This window comes from Gymnoscopelus microlampas, assembly GCF_963454915.1.
Source record: "Gymnoscopelus microlampas genome assembly, chromosome: 3".
NCBI classification, from domain to species: Eukaryota; Metazoa; Chordata; class Actinopteri; order Myctophiformes; family Myctophidae; genus Gymnoscopelus; species Gymnoscopelus microlampas.
Genome location: NC_139940.1, coordinates 15,145,536 through 15,166,671, shown reverse-complemented (window position 1 = coordinate 15,166,671; position 21,136 = coordinate 15,145,536). Strand labels below are relative to the sequence as shown.

The 21,136-nt window shown below is 40.1% G+C and overlaps 2 protein-coding genes across 2 annotated transcripts; both read right to left on the bottom strand.

The window, feature by feature from the left end:
• Nucleotides 1-1,583: 1,583 nt before the first annotated feature.
• LOC311040982 (protein FAM8A1-like) lies at nt 1,584-7,585 on the bottom strand. Its single transcript, XM_084051420.1, has 5 exons — nt 7,083-7,585; nt 5,924-6,044; nt 4,599-4,722; nt 4,120-4,259; nt 1,584-3,380 (listed from the first exon to the last, which is right to left on the bottom strand). The coding sequence occupies exons 1-5, from the start codon at nt 7,567-7,569 to the stop codon at nt 3,236-3,238; spliced, it is 1,017 nt and encodes a 338-aa protein (XP_083907546.1). The 5' UTR covers nt 7,570-7,585; the 3' UTR covers nt 1,584-3,235.
• An 8,139-nt stretch (nt 7,586-15,724) lies between these two features.
• fabp4b (fatty acid binding protein 4b) lies at nt 15,725-18,530 on the bottom strand. Its single transcript, XM_084050917.1, has 4 exons — nt 18,381-18,530; nt 17,391-17,566; nt 16,402-16,503; nt 15,725-15,884 (listed from the first exon to the last, which is right to left on the bottom strand). The coding sequence occupies exons 1-4, from the start codon at nt 18,454-18,456 to the stop codon at nt 15,831-15,833; spliced, it is 408 nt and encodes a 135-aa protein (XP_083907043.1). The 5' UTR covers nt 18,457-18,530; the 3' UTR covers nt 15,725-15,830.
• Nucleotides 18,531-21,136: the final 2,606 nt, after the last annotated feature.

Below are 21,136 nucleotides of genomic sequence, written 5' to 3'. Positions count from 1 at the left end.
TATGTGCTCACACACTCATGAAGTAGAGTGACAAATTAGTTCCTTTCTCAGATTGTTTATTTTCACCGGAATGAAGCAACGTTTCAGCATCATTTCCAAGATGAGTGAGTTAAGTGGAAAATGACTGATCTCATGCACTCATATTTGTAATCCCCCCCCCCCCCCCCCCCCACTGTCAGTTCCCAGTTAAACCCTCCTTCCAATGAAGTCATCCAGGGAACAGTTTAGTTTTTCATCGCCAACTTTACAGGTTATGAGTATGCTTCAGACTTTTGGTCATTTTCATTGACAATTAATAATTATCAAGCTCTTAATTTTCATGTCACCCAAATGAGTCATCCCATAAGAGATTGCAAGACACATTGTTAATAATACTGCAGTTTACAAAATGAGCAGTGAGTGGGGGTCTAATAGTGGAAAAAATTACATTACCCAAACAGGGTATAAAATATATTTCAGAGCTGATCTGTAGTGGTGTTTCCTTTAAGGGAATTAAGATTATTACTCTTAATTGAAGAGTTTAAGTATTTTCTTTACAGTTTCAACAAAAACATCACATCTCCAAATGTCTTCAGGACCAAGTGTGAATTAGAAATGTAAAACAGTTGAATGAATTCGACTTAAGACTTGAACAGAGCACTTGAAGAGCGAACGATAAAATCCTTTAGGCCCTGTGCATCAGGTATCGTATGATAAAATCCTTTAGGCCCTGTGCATCAGGTATCGTATGATAAAATCCTTTAGGCCCTGTGCATCAGGTATCGTATGATAAGTAGTGTGGTATTTTACTATACCCTAATGCATCGGTTCTCAAAGGACCAGGGGTCCTTGGGGGGTTCCAGGGGGTCCCCAGCAAAAGTAGTTAACATAGCATTACAATCATCTTCACCACTTTATCCATTTATATGTTGGCTATTCAAAAATAGCAGATCTACAAGCTCTCAGCGCATCACTTCGTGGCTGCGCTGCGAGCTTGTAGATCTGCTATTTTTTTAAATACTTGAAAATATCGAAACATTTTTGAATAATTTAGATTTTTTAACCCTGAATCTTCTCTTCTGGGGGTCCCTGGCGGAAAATATTTTCAGATGGGGGTCCGTGGCCAAATACATATCAATTTGGGGGTCCACGGCACGAAAAGGTTTGAGAACCACTGCCCTAATGGCCAAAAAGATCTTGAGGCTAAAGAAACCTATGATCTATAATATAACCCATTTTTTTCAAGGCCAACCTTTAATATTTTGTAATCTGATCATTTGTGTCCAATGATTAAAGAAACGGAATGCTGTTTTAAGATGATGTGTCCTCACATAATTCCGTTTTAAGATGATGTGACCTCACATATCAACAGAAATGACAATAGTTTGAAAATGTATGGCTCCATGTCCACCATACCCTGCTTTGCCCTTAAATGATGCCCCTGATTTAGATGATTGGGGGGGGGTACTTTTATTGCTCTTAATCTCTTCAGGAATGTTGGTGGCTTTCTCCTTTTTAATCAACTGGATTATTGAAGTGTCAAGAATTGCATCGTATAAGAACACCTCATTGGAAGGAACAAAGCAGTAATAATGTAAGGCAAATTCAGTAGGACATGTATTGGGTTAATATAGTTGCCCACAGAACTCCTACGGTGGATGATTAATTAAACGTTTGACTGTTATCATAGTTCTTCCTATTGGGATAAACAGTGGTATGCACCCGACTCATAAAATACATTAAATAGCATGCAGCAAGTAGCTCAAAGCCAGGTATGGCAAAGTTGGCAACACCGGAAAGGTATTCACGGTTGCTCCGTTGCCTTCTTATTAAATATGAAAATCAGAATATAAAAAATATATATACTGTATGTACGTATGTGTGTAATATTGCGCTCTTTTTCATTCACATGTGATGTCAGCATAATGTCATGTGCTGTCCCAGGCAACATTTTAGCTGAACCAGTTTAGCGCACTGTGCCCATGAATTGGCCCATGATAACAAAGTTGTGGGTTGGAATCCCTACTCAGGACTGCATGCCACCCTGCCTTCTCAGAGCTCTCTAAAGAGGCATTAATAACTTAAAAAGTTCACTGATGGTAGCCAGTGGGTGTGGGTACATTTCTTCTTGCTTTAAAAGTGGTACCATTATAGAAGCCATTGAAGAAAAACTGAAATACGTTAATGAAGTTTAAGAGAAAAAGGAGAGAATCCATTAGGATGTGCCTTTTAACCATCTCAAAAGCAGGAAGTAGCGGCTTAACTGTGAACAAGTCTAACCTCCGACTCACCATTAGATCACCATTACATCGCAACATACAGGAAGCTTCCCCCAGCACAGTTAACCCCTAAATATAAGACGATTAAATTATAAATTATATCTTACAAATGTGTCCATAGCTAAAGTAATTAGGATTATCTTAAAAGGATCACTTCACCTATTTTCAACCTAACTTCATATAATTGGTCCTAATGCTCATTATAATATGGCAGCATTTTTTGTCCCTTCACTCTGCGTCTCAGAGTTGGGCTGTGGTCAGTTCAGAAACCCGCCTATCAGTGACATCATCGTTAGGCAGGTTTGGTTATTTTTCTATTTGTTTTTATTCATGCGAGAACAATGGCTTCTATTATAGCATGCCAACTTTCCAGGAATAGAAAGACTGCAATTTCTATTAGCTTCCATTCCCCATCGGTAATGTCACTGGTAGGCGGGTTTCTGAACTGTCCACAGCCCTCCTCTGAGACACAGGCCGAGTAGACAAACACGTTACCATATTACAGTGAGCATTATTAGTGAGGACCATTTATATGAATATAGGTTGAGAATGGGTGAAGTGGTCCAAAATGAAGAGGAAAAAAAAACTAAAAGCATCTGAGACAAGGCAAATCTGGTGCTGAGCGGTTTTCATAAATAACAACAGGAGGTAACGGAGGAAAAACAGCGTTTGTCATCATTCGAGGATGAAATGTGAGAGCAGTGTGAGAGAAAACAACAGACGCTTCAGTGACAGAGAAATCTCCAACGTTTCGAGTGCAAAAAGGGAAGAAGCAGCTACTGATGTTGTGCTCTTCAGTCCTCCACTAACGTCTCTCTCTGTGTCACTGCACAACACCACATCCTGCTCAATCCAGAACCTTTAGGAAAAAGGGCGTCTGCGTCTTGAGCCCCGCCCGTGAGCGATGAGTCCGTATATAAATTAAACAGCATTTAGTACCTGCTGTGGGCCGAAGAATTAAGTCTGTGTGTAAGTGGTCATCTGGCTCCCGCGCGTTTCACTACGATGGTGCCCGCCACCATGTCGTACACAGTCCTGTTGTGCTGGAAGAAGAGGAGGGTGATGAACGCCGGGAAGAAGAAGGCGATGGAGAAATTCTTGTTCAAGGCTCGGACCGTCGACCTAAAGGGGAGAACGAAACCGATAGCCAGGACAAAATAGTCACTTTTTTTATAATGAAAGTAGGAAATATTTAACAAACAAATAAATACCAATATAATCTAAAATGTATATAATATACATGCAGTGTTTCCCCTATATGCATTAAGCAGTTGCGGGGCGCCACCCCTTAAATCAATGCTCAAATTGATATAAGGCAGGATGCCATCTGTGCCATCACTAGTTGTTGATGTGAGACTGACTGATTTGTATACTCTTGCCTATACTTTTGTCTAATAAAAGTATATTTTCCTAAATCTGGAGACAATTCATATGTAAACTATACAGATTATTACTGTGCACATGTACTATATAAGATATAAAACTTTGTGTTTGAGCATAAAAATGCATTTTGAGAACCCAACATTTTTTGGGAGAACCCAACAAAAATATTCCCCCACACCTTCAGCTTCTGGCTAGGGGAAACACTGACATGTACCTTTCATTGTGAAAGTGCATTGGCTTTTCAACTATGAACTAACACTGTCTGGGTGTCTGCCTGGATGTAAGCTTTCAGACAAATACCACGACAACAACCACTGTGACGCACCTCAGCTGCACCATATAATGAGTGAGAGATCTAACAAAAGGAGTTTCATTAGATAGACCGTGCATTGAGTCATTGCAGACAGAGTGACGTACGTACACTACACACACTGACAGACAGCCTCATTGGTTTCACCATCCATAGTACAGTACTCACGCTGAAAGAGAGACGTTGTTGGCGGGAATCACCAGTACTCTGTTGGGCTGAACCAGCACCGAGGAATCACAGGTGACCACCCGGAGGCCAACCAGAAACTTCCCAGGTGTGGCTCCGCCTGCTCCCCAAATACACACAATCTGTAGGAAGGATGAGACATTGAGAACAGATACTGTTTTACAGCAACATCCCCATTCACTCAGTCACTCACTCACACAGTTGCACACATGGAGGCCTGGGAGCGGCCCAGTACAACCTCAATCTCCTCTGTTGGTCAAAGAGCAGCTCCCAGTGGAGCGCTTGATGGTTTAGAGCAGCGGTTCTCAAACTATTGATGGGGTTGACAAAAACCTTCCCTCATAATATGGGGTTGTGGTATAAAAACGTTTGAGAACCCCTGGTTTAGAGAAAACCAGTTAAGTTAAAGAAGCACAACCGTGAGCCAAAATCATGCAGATTAGTTCTGTATGAGAGCTCACCTCATAGAAACACACTAATATCCGGTAGACGAGGGCGACGAGCATCATTTTCTGGAGTTCCTCCATCGATGTGTCCTCGTCTATTTCCTCCACTATGAAATGCATGGCGAACTTTGAGATATCCCTGAGAAGTCAAATATAAACATTCAAAACGACTATCGGCGTTAATAAGCATACCCACAGCGCCTGTCTTTCTGGTTGGTGGTGTTCACGTCATACAAAGGAGAAGGAGCACACATTGATATTATTGAGGTGCTGCTGATCATGGTAAATACAAAAAATGTTTAAAAGAAAGAGGTCGCACAGCTCATAGCCACAATGCAAACACACTTTTTTTTAAGTGCACAAACAGCCGATGTTTCGACGTCGTCTTCCTCAAGGTTTATTTGTTATATTTTAAATACTAAATTATATTTATTTTATAAAACATATATTTTTGTGTTTAAATATTAATATTTATACATAAAGTATTTTTTTACCCAGAGGAAGACGACGTTGAATGTTTGTGCCCTTTAAAATAAAAAAGTGTTTTTGCTGTTGTTAACAGCTGTGCGACCTTTCTTTTAAACAAATGTGTTGCTGTCATGACATTTTACTTAAATGTATTTTGAATCAGTAATTTAACATTTTCCATGGTTATCCATTGTTTGCTGGTTTTCCATCCTACCAGATAGTTAACTGCAGTCATAATGGTATCCTTGTCATTCAAGCTCTCAGTCTGATTATGTTGCCTATTTAAACCTGACCAAAGAATAAGTAGATGAAGTTGCATTTTCTGTTAATATACTGCTGGGTGCCCCATGCTTCTACAGTATACCACTGGTTCTCAACGTCGGGTACGGGGACCACCAAGGGTCCAAATGGACCCTTACAGTTATGCTGTATTTGTACAATCTCAGAGTTAAACGAACACTGTGGATTTTACAGTGCAGACCGGAGTCCCAGAGATAACCCACTCGCGGAGTAAGACCCATAAAGGCCCATTGGACCCGACGTTGAGAACCACCCTGCTAGCCACGCCTTTCACTGGCACTATTGGTCACTTCAGAAAGTTGTATCAGCCTTATTTTTATTTAGTTTTTCTATGAACCCTGAACCTCCTAGTTATGTCAGTACGGTCAAAGTTACGGCACTACTCTCTAATCAGGGAGTGGCTGGAGCTGGAACACTGCACTTATCGATCTAGCAGGCTAGAAAACAAGGAGTACTGGTGGTCCCAGAGGACTGGAGTTGCTATTCTGAACTACTCAATAAAACACAAATAACAAAATAAAGACAGGCCCAGTTTTCGCCACCACCTCAAAAGGACATGCCAATACACTCACTTCATGCCACTCAGGTGCATAATGCTGATAATAATGGTTGCTTTAATGAAGAACAGGATGAAGAAATCCACCATCTCAGCCAGGAGTCTTTGGAGAGGCGAAGGTATACTATACTCTCTGCCTAAGGAGGCAAAAAAAACAAATGTTAAGCCTGATTTATACATAGTTACGCACCGGTGTTGCACACCAACAATTGCTTCAAGCTCACAACACATAGCACTCTAGTCAGTGTATTATGAACTTGTAGGTTGGCTGTTTCCGTGCACGACTCTGGCGCAAAACTAAGTATAAATCAGGCATTAGTACATCAAGTTCAGCCAGATATAAGAACTCTACTGCTACTAGTCTCACTCACTAGCAGTGTGTTATTGATGACTATCTCTATGCACTACATAGACAATAACACTGACGGCTATTCTGCTGTCAAATTGAAATTACAAGTCAGGAAATGTAATGCATGGTTCACATACAACTTCAACTTTATTGTTTATTGTCACAAGTTTACACCAGGTACAAAAGAGTGCCTGAAATTGTTTTGTTCAAGCTTTCTGCTAATTGCGGTTAAATAAAGAATAAGAGTAAAAGCGAAAGAAAGAGTAAATATCAAATATATACACAACGTGTCTGACAGAGTTCTGCAGTCTCTTGTGCAAATAAAATACATATCAAATATGCATAAAGTATATAGGAATGTATCTGCAGTCACCAGACTGATTACAGCAGTGGTCAAAGTTGGGTCCCCCAGGGGTCCATGAGGGGGGGGGGGGTTCAGGCGGTCCCCAGCTACATTTGTCAAGGTCATATTAACCACTTTAAACCTACATGGGCTATTTGAAAATAGCAAATCTACAAGCTCACAATGTGTCACGTTGCAGTGCAGCGCATTGTGAGCTTGTAGATGGGCTATTACAACACATTTTTAATACATTTTTAACTTGTGAAATGGGACATTCTGCACAATGACACTTTTACTTTTGGTACCTGGATGCCAATACTTTTGTACTCTTACTCAAGTACATTTAGAATACCGGACTTTGACTTGTAAACAGAGCATTTCTGCATTGCAGCATTGACACTTTCACTTAAGTAAAACATGTGAGCACTTTCCCCCACCACGCACAGTGTATAATATCAGCTTAGAGACAGATAAACATAATACCTGGTCTCTGAGCGTTGCCATTCTCCTGGGGCAGCTGCTGGGTGATGGGGGCCGCAGCGGGCCCCCCTCCAGGGCCCTCCCGTGTGGGGAGGAGGCCTGCAGGTGTGCCCCCGCCGCCGCTGGCCCCGGCAGGTGGGTAGGGCGACAGGGGCAGGCCGAATGGGTTGTTGTACCAGTTCTGGGCGTCGAAGCTGCCCGAGTGCAGCGGCGCCGTGAGCAGCGTCCCGCTGGGAGGCTGCGGGAGGTAATAGTGATAATAGGGATTAGACAGCAGCCAGCTCTGCCAGGTGACATAGCCCGTGTAGTAGTTCCACATCCACGCCTGCAGCTGCTCGCAGTACTCCGCCGTGGCGGCCCGTCCGTCGCACACGACGACATCATCGTCGTCTCCCTGGGCGACTTGGCCGCCCGACGTGTCCGTCTTCTGTGGCTTGGTTTGGTCCCCGGCAGGAGGAGTGTTGTTTGCCTTCTTGTCGTCGGGCTCCATGTTTGTGTTTTCCGAGTCGGCCATGTTTGACGCTGACGTCATGGTCGAAACGTCACCGCCCCGGCCCCTCGATGTGGATTCTTCCACTTTGTGCGCAGAGGGAGAAGGCGGTTGGCAGTGTGCGATAAAAATAACTCTCACCTCTGAGATTGTGTTATTTGTTTGTTAAATCATTATTAATGTTTCATAATATTTGAAAAGAGGGGAGAATATTACGTGAAATCGTAGCTCTTAGAATAAGGATGATTTCGACTCAGTTCAGAAAACCCCCTATCACAATAAATGTTGGTATAACCCATACTTTTTTCCTCCTTTTATTTATTCCAACAATCACCACCAGAGGGCAACACTGCTATAAAGAGCAGTGGAGTGAACCTATGAAACTACACTGTTAGGGTCATTAAGTTCATATTTTGTTATAATTACAACTGGTATGTATGTTCAACATTTTAATATCCATGGTGGATTTACTTATTTTCATTAGATCCATATTTGACAAAATGTTCTGAACATGTGCATGGGTCACCTTTGGTGACCCACTAACAAATCAGCTTTAAAATATTTCTTCGACAGCAGTCTCTAAATACCAGGCCATGGTATGAGTGTACTTCAAAGGGTAGGAGGTTAAACCTTCTCAAAGGACGCCTGCTGCTTAATGTCTGCACAGGTCATACTATCCCAAATAAGTCTAATCCTAAACAATGGGGTTTACACATTACAATGAGTCTAGACATACTGTAGGCTACTCCAGCTCTTGGATAAACCTACAATATCTTTAGCTGTAAGTTTGTTTGTTCTGTACATAAATTGTTTAAAAGATTGTTTAATATAATCACTCAGTTACTGTAACCAGTGCAATAAGCCCCTACAGGACAATATAGCCCACGCATATTCATTTAAAAAATAAAAATAAAACATCTGATTTTGTATTTTATTTATTTTTTGTGAAGACTCAAAATCTAATTCAAATGTATTATTGTATATGGAAGTGCACATGACATCAGCCTCTGTACCCACATCCTCGCTGTCCTGAGATGGAATTATGAAATTACCCTTCTCTTCCTATCACCCCTTCACTGTGTCCCTCTCAGCTTTACAAAGAAAGAAAGGAAAACAAAAACACACAGATGGATGTGGGCCCCCACTTTTTCAACCTTTTTCTGGGCATTTCATAATAGGATAACACTCACTGAAAATAGGTGAATGTTCAACGAAAATAGCTGATCTACAAGCTTATGACACATCACAACATGACATGTTGTGAGATTGTAGATCTGCTATTTTAGCTATTTCATACATATAAAGAATGAATGTCCCCATACCTGTACAGTGTCAGAATTTGGTGTAACGGTCACAATGTTTTGAAACAACCAGTTCCTGCTTTCACAATGCAGATTTTCATGATACAAACACAGTGCAGGATGCTGGATTTCTCTCATGGAAGTTCTTTCTATGATCTCTACCAATGACAAGATTCCCTTACAAACTGGCACATTAATACACTCATGCAACTTTAGTAAACAACACAACAGAGGGGGAAATGCATGGCGAAATAGGAACAACATCGTTGCTGTCGGGCAGAAACCTCCTATCTCCATATTGTAATTTGCGTCCCGAAGCAACTTTTGATCTACTACTTTTGCCAGTTTGAAATTTGAATCCAGAAAAGTAACAGTTTTGGACATACAGTATGATGTTTCCACCCGACCGAGACGATGTATCTTATTAGGCAAGGCAAGGCAAATTTCTTTGTATTAATTGCACATTTCATCAACAAGGCAATTCAATGTGCTTCATAAAACATTAAGCATCAACATAAAAAAAAGTGATATAAAGCACTTTCAATAGTGGCACCTGGTCACATATTCAGGCCTATAGCGCATGTGTTCATGTGTGCATGTGCATCTGTGCATACAACCACTGAGTTATATAACTCTGTGCTGAGGGAAAACCAGTCAGATTTTCATTAATCAGGGCTCATTGTTGCTTGAACACCACCCGCGGCTGTAATCATTCACTAAAGCCTGGAAATCTTTTGGAGAATTTGGGCCTCAACCTACTGCCCCATAGAACCCTAATTAAAACAAATTATGTGCACTTGCTTGAACTCCATGTCTGTGCATCCCAGACAAGGGGCGCCTGCCGCAAATGAGGAGAGGTCAGCGCCCCCGACCCCCAAGCAGGGATGTGGCCTTTGCACTTCCCATTCAATCCCATTCGCTCTCCACCTTGTCGCAAGAAGCTGCTGTTGTACTTGGACGTTGGATCAGACAAAAGGCTTTTCTCTTCTTGCTTCAAAGGCTCCATGTTTCCCAAAGCTCTTAGACAGTGGTTCTCAAGGACCCCCAAATTGATATATATTTGGCCACGGACCCCCATCTGAAAGGTTTTGTGCCAGGGACACCCAGAAGAGAAGATTTTGGTTAAAACAATTCAAATCATTCAACATTTTTCAAACACTTTCAAGACTATTCAAAAAAGTTCAAAAATAGCAGATGTACAAGCTCGCAGTGCAGCACGAAGTGACATGCTGTGAGCTTGTATATTTGCTATTATATTATATATTTTTTAATAGCCAACGTATACATGGATAAAGTGGTTAAAATTGAAACCCTCCAAGGACCCCTGGGGGTCCCCAGAGCCCACTTTGAGAACCAACGCTTTAAGATCATAAGCATGTCTACGAGCAGCAGCAGTTTTTTGGGCACGATTTGCCTGCCAGGAGGAGAGTATGCAAGAATATTGTATGTTGTCTTATTATGAAATTATCACACATACGAACAGTTGGTTGATTGGCCATAACCATATACAAAGTCATGTCACATCGCTCCTCATATGGTCAGTTAAGTAAATACTAATCCACAAGTATTAGGAGGTTTTTGTTCAGTTCCTGCTGGGGATTAACTGGTCACATGTCCAATGTGTTGAAAAGAATAGAGGGGGGGATGGTATGGTCAATGTTCTGACCCGCTTTCTTATTGGACAGGAGACATCTTGCCAGTTAGTGGTAAGATGGCCCCCCTGCATGAAGCAGCAGTTCAATGTACATTCAGATGAATCTGCAAGAATGTGAAAGTTGATCTGATGAAAAGGAATACTCTGTACCAGCTATTCTGTTGCAGTGCACTGCTGCATCCAACCACACTGGAAACCACACTTTCTGAATGCTTATTCAAGTGTATGTAGACTGATATGTATTCCATGCTTAGCATTGTGCCCTTGTGCTGAATGTGCACTCAGATGTATGTGAGTGTGTACTGTATGCATTCATCCACTTGAACTCAAGCATCCCTATTCTGCGGCTAACATTCGGTGAAAATAGCAGATCTACAAGCTCATCACAACGTGACGCATTGTGAGCTTGTAGATCGGCAATTTTCGGCAAAGATATTTAGTGTAGAGAAAAAAAGGAGGGGGCTTAGTACAGACTAGAGCCTTTGGAAATCCATTCAATTATAAGTATAGGGATTAAGTGGTTAAGTTACTTAGTGGTTACATCTCAGTGGTTAAGTGGTTTAGTTACTTAGTGGTTATACTGTATCTCAGTGTCATCTTCTAGACTAAAGTCTGAAGATTTGTTACATTTGGTGAATAATAGAATGCAGAAAAGGATTTACTCGGAGAGTGGGCGGGGTTTGGCTATGGTTTGGAACCAGGCTACACTTCTTCCCCATTGTTTATCTGCTTATATATATATGATTTTGGTTTTCTCCCAAAATAAAAAACAGTGAAATAAACCTCTCGTGATAGATGTACATTTAAGACCTCTTTCACACTAGTCTACTGTGTTCATTTTGTGCTTTCTTTGGCACATTATTTTCCACATTTGTTGTAGGACTGGGAGAGTGATGTACTGTAAATGACAAAAGTAAATATAGCTGCAAGCAGCGATAATACGGGGCCAGTGAATAGAGAGAGAGAGACATGGAAATGGAATAGATTGAAGAGAGAGAGAGTGACATGGAAACAATAGATTGATGAGAGAGAGAGATGGAAACATAATGGTTTGATTGGACATCTCAACCTATTGCCATTAACAGGATTCGAACTCTCAACCTTCAGACTAATAGGCTGCAACACTACCTATAGTGCTATAGCTTTGTCCAGGCTGATATTGTCTGTTGAAGATCATAAACTCTTGCCTTATTTCATGAACCAAGCCCCTGTTTCACTAACACTAAGATCACTCGTTCACAAACCATTTACCAATGAAGAAATTGTACCAAACCATGAAAAGTTGTGAGATTGTATCAGCTATTTTCAGAATGAAGTATGTCATACGTTGAAAAAACGTACTCTCAAATAAGCATTTCAGGTTATCTTTACCATTTGCAGATGTATTCATTGATACAGTCATGTTGTTTGCAATTCAACTTAAATGAAGTCTGCATCAAGTGAGGCTTGAACTGGCAACCTTGAGATTGTGAGGCATTCATTTAAGGGAGACGCCATTGGCCCAACAGACAAGTAACTGTGAAAAAGGAGATCACACAGATGATACAGTTCCACGCAAATAGCTGAGAAATCCTGGGTTTAAGTGTTTTTCAAACTGCTCAAAATTGCGGACAATCTAAGGGCGGAGCTTACTGGTCAAAGCGATACGTGTGTTCCTCATGAGTCAAGGCACATGTGTAAGCAAGTTTCACGACTTTCGGCCAAATGAGGCATGACTTATGCCTGTTTAAAGTCTGCCTTTTCAAAAAATTGCTATAGCGCCCCCTTTTGGCCAATTGGAGTGAGATTGGTTTCAGTGATATTTGGAATGACCCTGTACATTTCTGCCAAGTTTCAAAGAAATGTGAGTCTGCATGTATGTTTTAGGCACAGATGAATAATTTTCATAAAACTGTAATAGTTAAAATCTATCTCCTCCTGGGATTTTTGAGCAATCTGCACGAAACATTTTACACATGAACTTTGGACCACTGCCTACAAAAATGTCCAACGGATTTTCCATAAGTGAAAAAATGCAGAAGTTAGGAGCCAATGACTGTTTTTCATATAATTCAAAATGGTGGGCGATCTAAAGGTCAGAGGTCAAAAGTCAGACCACGAAAGTTGTCGGGCATGAAGAGACGCATGTGTGTATCGAAGTTTCATGGTTGTAGGTCAAACAGGGCATGAGTTGTACCTGTTCAAAGTTGGCACTTTCAATTGAGTGCTATAGCGCCACCCTTTGACGAATGAGTGTGAGAACTATTTCTTGGTAGTTTTTCATGAGCATCTACCATATGGCCGAGTTTCGTAAAAAGCGTATGCACGGTTAAGCCAGAACTGGCAAAAACAAGTATTTTTCAAACTGCTCAAAATTGCGGAAAGTCTAAGGGCGGAGCTTAATGGTCAAATCGATACGTGTGTTCCTCATGAGTCAAGGCACATGTGTAAGCAAGTTTCACGACTTTCGGCCAAACGAGGCATGACTTATGCCTGTTTAAAGTCTGCCTTTTCAAAAAATTGCTATAGCGCCCCCTTTTGGCCAATTGGAGTAAGATTGGTTTCAGTGATATTTGGAATGACCCTCTACATTTCTGCAAAGTTTCAAAGAAATGTGAGTCTGCATGTATGTTTTAGGCACAGATGAATAATTTTCATAAAACTGTAATAGTTAAAATCTATCTCCTCCTGGGATTTTTGAGCAATCTGCACGAAACGTTTCACACTTGAACTTTGGACCACTTTCTACAAAAATTTCCAACGGATTTTCCATAAGTGAAAAAATGCAGAAGTTAGGAGCCAATGACTGTTTTTCATATAATTCAAAATGGTGGGAGATCTAAAGGTCAGAGGTCAAAAGTCAGAGTGTGAAAGTTGTTCAGCGTGAGGAGACGCATATGTGTATCCAAGTTTCATGGCTGTAGGTCAAACAGGGCATGAGTTGTACCTGTTCAAAGTTGGCATTTTTCAATTGAGTGCTATAGCGCCACCTTTTGACGAATGAGTGTGAGAATTATTTCTTGATCGTTTTTCATGACCATCTACCATATGGCCGAGTTTCGTAAAAAGCGACTGCACGGTTCAGCCAGAACTGCGAAAAGTGGCAGAAGAAGAAGTGACAGAATAATGCGAATAACAATACGTGTCCAGAGCAGAGCTCTGGCCCCGTAACTAACAAAGTTAACCACTTCAACCCCTGTATAGTCTTAGAGAAAGTTACAACTGTACTTTGACCACTTTTTATGTATACACCAAATCTCTTTGCCAAAAATAGCCGATCTACAAGCTCACAATGCATTGCGACACAACGCATTGTGAGCTTGTAGATTGGCTATTTTTGGCTAATGTTCCCCCCAGAATATGAACGCTGGGATTCATGTGGTTAATTCAGAATGTATACTGATACAGTATAGCCTAACACTGAAATGCTGTTATTCAGTGACACAAGCTTGATGAACTGAGTTCTCTGGTGTTTAGCCTTCGAGATGGCCTGTTGAGAAAGGCGTCAACTCCAACCCGCTAAATTCATTTTACAGTGGATGAGCATTATTGTGTATAAACTATTGTGTACTAATAATACCATTTAAGACATAATGTAGAATGAGAACATTTGTTAAAATAAGCATGACAAATTGACTGAACTTTATAGAAATAAATAATACATGAACAACAATGGTGATTGGTCATCACACTTATTATTGCTGTCTTAAGATGTCAAAACATCCTGTTCAACTGCAACAGGCTATCTCCTCAAGAAACCAATATGACTGAGTGCTAGGTGACTCAGTATGTTTCAAGATATCATGAAACCAAGACGGACACATCGTGCAATCACATCTGAAGATGTCTTAACGTGTCTCAAAGTCCAGTTTTGTCTCAATATAAATATGTTGTCTCATGACGGCCTGAGATGTTTTGAGATGTGGGTGATAACTGGGTCTGTTAATGATAAGGTTAAGATAAATCAGTGAATCTCAAATCATTTCATGTCAAGGACCACCAAATGGATATGTATTTGGCCGCAGATTCCCATCTGAAAATATTTTGTGCCAAGGATGTTTGGTCAAACTTTTCAAACTGTTTTACAATTCGAGATTTTTCACATTTTCAGTAAAAACAGCTAATCTGCAAGCTTGTAAAACTGATTTTGGAACCCCCTGGAACGTATTCAAGGACCACTGGGGGGTGGTCCCTGGACCCCACTTTGAGGACCACTGAGATTAAATGATTGGGGAAACGGTCGTTGCTTTAGCAAGACCCTCAGCATCATTAAGGATTCCTCCCACCCGACTGCCATCAGGCAAGCGGTACCACACCATATGAGCAAGCATCTCAAGTTTTAATGACAGCTGCTTCCCCCTGGCCATTATCCTGACTGGTGTGCTGTGACTGGTACCGGTGCTGCATCGTCACGAAGGATCCCTGAATAAACATTTCATTATTTTTCAACCACTTAATTACATTTTGTTGTAATAGCAAAAATAGCTGATCTACAAGCTCACAACACACCACCTTGTGAGCTTGTAGATCGTCCATTTGCGTGACAAGCTTGAATTATCGGCAGTCTTGCTGACATTTAAGCAATTCATGAACGGCTTATAACGTCTCCTGCACATAACTGATGGTATCGAGTTGTTCCTACACCCAAACGTGTTCGCAGTTAGACACAGGTTGACTTTGATGTCAGCCTGTCCTCATTTCAGCTGGTCGTATGCTAGTCAAAGTCAGTAAGGCTGACATCAGATCTTTCCTTATTTCAGCGTATGCGTATCATATATCGTTAGTGTCATGGAAACCGCATGTCCAAAACCATTTCCTCGCATTTAAAACAAGTGAAAATAGCACTGTAAAAGCGCACAACATGTGAGCTTGTAGATCTGCCATTTTCACTACTTGTGTGACATGTATGGGCAGTCATGAAAAAGATAACTAGATACAAGGTTTCTGCAGGACAGCAACGATATGCTAGTCCCAAATTACAATGGCAACCCACATTCTACATATGTTCACCAGGGCATGACTGTTTCACTCTCAGAGTTTACACATTGTTAAGTGAACCTCAATGACCTCACCCCTCCCACCCCAAATAGCAAAAAGATTTAGAACACAAAGCCCAACATCTGATGCTTAACGGCTAAGAATCCATGCAATGTAGGCTAAATTAGTCAGTAAATGAATTATGTCAACCAATATACCATTGTGTAGGCTATAAACAAACCACTTGTCCATGAAACATTTTATTGACAGTTTTGACAAACACTGCAGTGCATTTTGTATTGTTTTGGACGGAGGAATGAGATGAACTTTGCTGGTAGGGAACAGGAATGTTACGCCTCCTTTTCGTATGTCCTTACAGCCACAATATCCTCCATGGTACATTTCTGTTGGGAATTGAAAAGACATGTTAGCTGTGCTCTGATTAAAAAGCCCCATGTATACTTGGGCCATTTGAAAATAGCCGATCTATAAGCTCACAAAATGTTGCAAGCTTGTAGAGCTGCCATTTTCAAAGCAGGCCTACACTTGGAAACTTGTGAAATGGGACAGTCTGCATAATGAACACTTTTACTTTCAGTACCAAGTATATTTTAATGTGATACCTTTGTACTTTTACTCATAATTATTTTACACCAGACTTTTATTTGTAACAGTTCTTCTACATTGCGGTATTGGTACTTTTACTCAAGTACAAAATGTGACTACTTCTTCCAGCACTGATTAAAAGTAGGCTATGCATTATAGTGTGACAAAAATATTCAAAGAATGCATTTAATCCATATCATTTTATTATAGCCTAGTACAGGCTACATCTCATTTTAATATGAAACGGCCACGCTTTCTAATCAGAATGTACGGAGCAATAATCAGCCCATTTAATGTTGACTTGACTCATCTTACCGCTACTAGCTTCCCGTCTTGAATTTCTCGTTCCAGTGTGGTGCTCTTGCCGTCCCAGGTCTGCTTCTGCACCAGCTTGCCGTTCTCCAGGGTAACAAGGGTCTGCAGAGCACAGGATTTGCAACAGTCAGACACAGCCAGTGGTGGAAAAAGTACACATTTTTACTTAAGTAAAAATACTGCAATGTAGAACTATGCTGTTACAAGTAAAAGTCCGGAATTAAAAATGCACTTGAGTAACAGTACAAAAGTATTGGTATTTCAAATGTGTAAAATGTATTAATGAGGAGTTCACCCAAAACATCACTTATTTTCTATAAATTGCACACCATATGAAGCCTTGAATCCATGGATTCTTTCTTGTTTTTGTCGCATTCCTAAGCTAATAATTTGATTCCCGTCTCCTACCGGCTAAAGTATCCGGTAGGAGACACAAAGTAGATTATTTGTGTCTCCTACCGGAAATGTACACGTCATCAAATTATTGTCTTAGGAATGGCACAAACAAAAATAAATCTATGAAATCAAGGCTTCATTGGGTTTTTAATTGATAGAAAATAAGTAATTTTGTGGGTGAACTCTTCCTTTAAAATATTTTGAAAATAGCAGATCTACAAGCTCACAATGTGCATTGTGAGCTTGTAGATCAGTTATTTTCAAATGGCCAAAATGTATATAGGGCTGAAGTGGTTAATGTACGTTTTGTAATAATCAAAATCTACAAAGTAACTAAAGTTTTCAAATAATTGTAGTGGATTAAAAGTATAATATTTGCCTCTGAGATGTAGTGGAGTAGAAGTAAAAGTACTGACAATTGGAAATACTCCAGTAAGGTATAAAACAAATAAAGACTCAAAATGAGTAAAAGCAGCCTACAGCACTTGAGTAAATGTACTTAGTTACATTACAACACTGACAGCTAGGTGTGATTTCATAAAGTGTGAGCCACATGTGGTGTGACTGGACAGAACAGGCAGATCGATCCCCACCTTGGTGTTCCTGTCGTCCGCGGTCGTCTCGTCGAATTCCTCGTCGAGTTTGAACTTGATCTCCGTGGACTTGAACGTGCTCTGTGACTTCATGGTGATCACCCCGCCATCATCCACGCTCACCAGCAGGTTGGGCTTGGCCATGTTGCCCATTTGCCGAGTTGCAAAGCCAACACCTGCGACATAACGGGTGGAAAAACACATTCAGTGGTGGAAGAAGTACTCAAGATATAAAGTAAAATATTGTAAAATACAAAAATAGTGTTAGAAGTAAAAAGGCCCGTGTTCAAAATGTTACTCTAGTAAAATAAAAGTATTGGCATCAAATATACTTAAAAACCCGAAAGTAAAAGTACTAAAATGTCAGATACTAAAATAGCAGACCTACAAGCTTACAAAGCATGGGTTGTGAGCTTGTAGATCGGCCATTTTCAAATAGCCCAGGTATAAAATTGGGCTCAAGTGGCTAATGCATGTTTTGTAATATGATATCTGCAAAGTAACTGGTAACTTAAGTGTTCAAATGATTGTAGTAGAGTAAAAGTAAAAGTATTGGAAATTATACTCTAGTAAAGTAAAAATGCCTCAAAAATTGTACTTGAGTAAATATACTTCGTTACTGTCCACCACTGCAGACATTGTGCTTTCCTCTGGGCCTCATGTTCAAGTGATTTACTAGAAAAACTGCTGATAAGCCAGAGCAGATGGCACAAAATCTGCTGACTGATAATGACGATGTTAAAGCGTTCTCTTCTAGGTTGGCGTTAAATAATGATCTGCACAACCAGACGACAAGTGCAATTTAAAGGAGTAGTTCACCCAAACAAATTACCTATTTTCTATCAATTACACATTTAGTTATTGCCTTAGGAAGCGGCAAAAACAAAATTCAACAAACAAAATAATTCAAGGCTTCATGGGGTGTGTGTAATTGATGGAAATGTATTTTTTTTAGGTGAACTACTCCTTTAAGATAAAGTGTTTACTCACCGACTGCCTTCATGTATTCGTCAAAGTTCTCACTGGCAGTCATCTTCCAGTTGCCAACAAATGCTTCGATGCCCATGATGGATGTAGTAGCGTCTGAACACAAGCTGTGAGAGAATGATTTGATAAGAGTCCCACGTTTCTGTGAAGTGCGACAAACAATCAGACTGCAGTATATGGGATGGTTCATATTTGAAGCCTTGCAGAGCACGTGTTCTATCAGTGACCACCAATCAGGAGCTGCCCTAGTCGTTACCGTGGAAACGGAGGACAAATGGGGCGTGGTTTTCTACCAGACCTAAACAAGAATCTTTTTGTAAGTCTGACTCTGAGAAGGCTTCCCTATAAAGTGAAATATCTGCTTCAACTTGAGGAAGAAGTATTTATTTCCTACTGAGATTATTTTTTACTTTGTAAAAATAGCAATACCATAATGTAGAAATGTTCAGAATACTCACAATTTCACTAGTAAAAGTACAAAAGTATTGTAGCCTAAATATTAAATAAGGCTTTAGGGGTTAATATATGTTTCGTATTATATTAATACTCAAAATCTACAGATCTAGTGCAATAGAAGTATATATTTTATTTTTTATTTTTAAAAGTACCTATAACATTTATTTTAGTACAGTACTTGAGTAAAAGTAGGAAAAATATTGTAGCCAAAGCCAATGTTTACGCTGACTGTAGAATAAAAAATGTTATAATATCATCTGATGGGAATTCTGATTTGTGGCCCCAATCCATCTCTCCACAGAATGAAAACATTGCCACAGATCAGATGTCATATTATATAGACTGTTAAGAAGGGAGAAAAAAAGAAGAATAGCAAAAATTAAAAACAACAAGAAATCATTTAACATGCTCATCATTTATGCTTAGTCACTTCCTTTGATGAGTGGACTATATGAAGGTCGTCGACCTGTTTCGACATATTTCAACCAACAGAGGGTGCCCATTAACAATAAATGAATAAATGTCATCAATCTTCATGAAAGAGTTTTGGAAAACTTTGCATGATCAACATAATAAACACTTTTAATTTAAAGTAGCAAAATATTATTTATATATAACAAAAAAATAAGCAAAATGTATAAATATTAGTATATCTGTTGGAAGGCCATCACATTTGTCACTGAATGGCAGGTTATTGTTATCTACTGCCACCATGTGGTTTCATTGCTATATTACATAGAACCAACATCTTCGTCTCCAAGAAGCAAACATCGATCCAAAGCTAATAGTTTGATATAAAATGTATTAACAAAATCCAGCAAGTTTGAGTGTGACTCTCTGTTAGATTTCTTCATGACTCTCAATGTCAATAGATAGGTCAATATATGTTTTTGTGTGCTGTGTGTATGAGAGAGTCAAAAAATATTTGAAAACTGCAAAAAAGGGCATTTATTAAATATATAATGTAATTAAATATCCAAATGTTTTTTTTTTTACACAGAATCAAATGTTTTATGGTCATGGTGCACCAGCAGCCTGGATGGCTTGGTTCCAGGCTTAAAATAATTTATATAAATATTTTTGGAAATCACTATGGGAAAAACAATTGGGCTTTCAATTTGTGGCACCACAAAATGGCTGCCACTGCTATGCCTACAGCCATGCCTTTAGCCAATGATTGATAAGATGTTGCAGTTCAATTTATGAACTACTGATTCGTCACTTTCAAAGTGTCAGGTGTCTCATTTCCAACCTGAATAACTGAATATGTTAATTTACTGTAATATATTAATACAGTGGTGTCAGCCAACCCATTAGGTGATTGTTTTTTCTGGAATATGATTTGCTTTTCTTTTTGTGCTTTCCAAGGTCACAGCCAAGGTCGAGGTAAACTTTAAAAAAAACATGTCCACCAGTGTCCGTCCTAGCCTCACACTTCTGTCACACCTTCTATTTAGAAGGTAAGTCTATTACATTTTCTCTTTTCATTTAGTTGTTGCCATTCCTCATGTGTATTGTGGTTTCTATCACTGCTTCAACTGAGGTTCTGGGGATGGTGTACAACCATGTTTCCTCCGATGCACATGTACACCCCAGCCGCTTCTTTTCACCTGACAGTGAGGAGTTTGAGTTTCACTGGGAAAGCATATTAGTGCATACAGAGGTTCACGCTATTCCTCCCACTTCCCCTACCCTGTTGAACCGAAGCCCCGACCAACCAGTAGGAGTCCCTATAATGCAGCGGAAAGGACTCAATACTGCTGGCTTCCCACCCAAACACTGATGAGTGTGTGTGTGTTCATTGGAGGCACCAAACTGGAGGAGCTGCTTTCAAGAATTGAACCCAGGTCTTTATAGTGGTGGACCTCTATGACACCCCTAAGTCAGCTGGACTGATATTGCAATATTGCATTCCAAAATAATGAAAATGTTGTCATGCTGGAATGAGATGTATGTATGTGTGTGTGTGTGTGTGTGTGTGTGTGTGTGTGTGTGTGTGTGTGTGTGTGTGTGTGTGTGTGTGTGTGTGTGTGTGTGTGTGTGTGTGTGTGTGTGTGTGTGTGTGTGTGTGTCTGTCTGTCTGTCTGTCTGTCTGTCTGTCTGTCTGTCTGTCTGTCTGTCTGTCTGTCTGTCCGTGTCTCTCAACTAGAGCTACCTATAAGTTAACACGTTGCACTTGCAGAGTAAAGCTTCAGCTACAAGAGCATCAATTAAGACGTTGCAGAGTAAAATCCATGCAGTTCTCAGAAAAAAAGTTGCAGTCTTCCCTGCCTCTAATCGGGCGGATTAGTTGTTGTTCCCTC

Bases quoted from the DNA above. Each gene is read 5' to 3' on its own strand.
- LOC311040982 (XM_084051420.1), bottom strand. From the start codon at position 7,569: ATGGAGCCCGACGACAAGAAGGCAAACAACACTCCTCCTGCCGGGGAC. The intron at 4,723-5,923 runs GTGAGTGTATTG...TTGACTTCTCAG, and splicing joins ATGCACCTGAGTGGCATGAA to GGATATCTCAAAGTTCGCCA. The intron at 4,260-4,598 runs GTGAGCTCTCAT...TCCTTCCTACAG, and splicing joins TATTAGTGTGTTTCTATGAG to ATTGTGTGTATTTGGGGAGC.
- fabp4b (XM_084050917.1), bottom strand. From the start codon at position 18,456: ATGGGCATCGAAGCATTTGTTGGCAACTGGAAGATGACTGCCAGTGAG. The intron at 16,504-17,390 runs GTGGGGATCGAT...TGTGCTCTGCAG, and splicing joins CGGACGACAGGAACACCAAG to ACCCTTGTTACCCTGGAGAA. The intron at 15,885-16,401 runs GTAAGATGAGTC...AATTCCCAACAG, and splicing joins AAGACGGGAAGCTAGTAGCG to AAATGTACCATGGAGGATAT.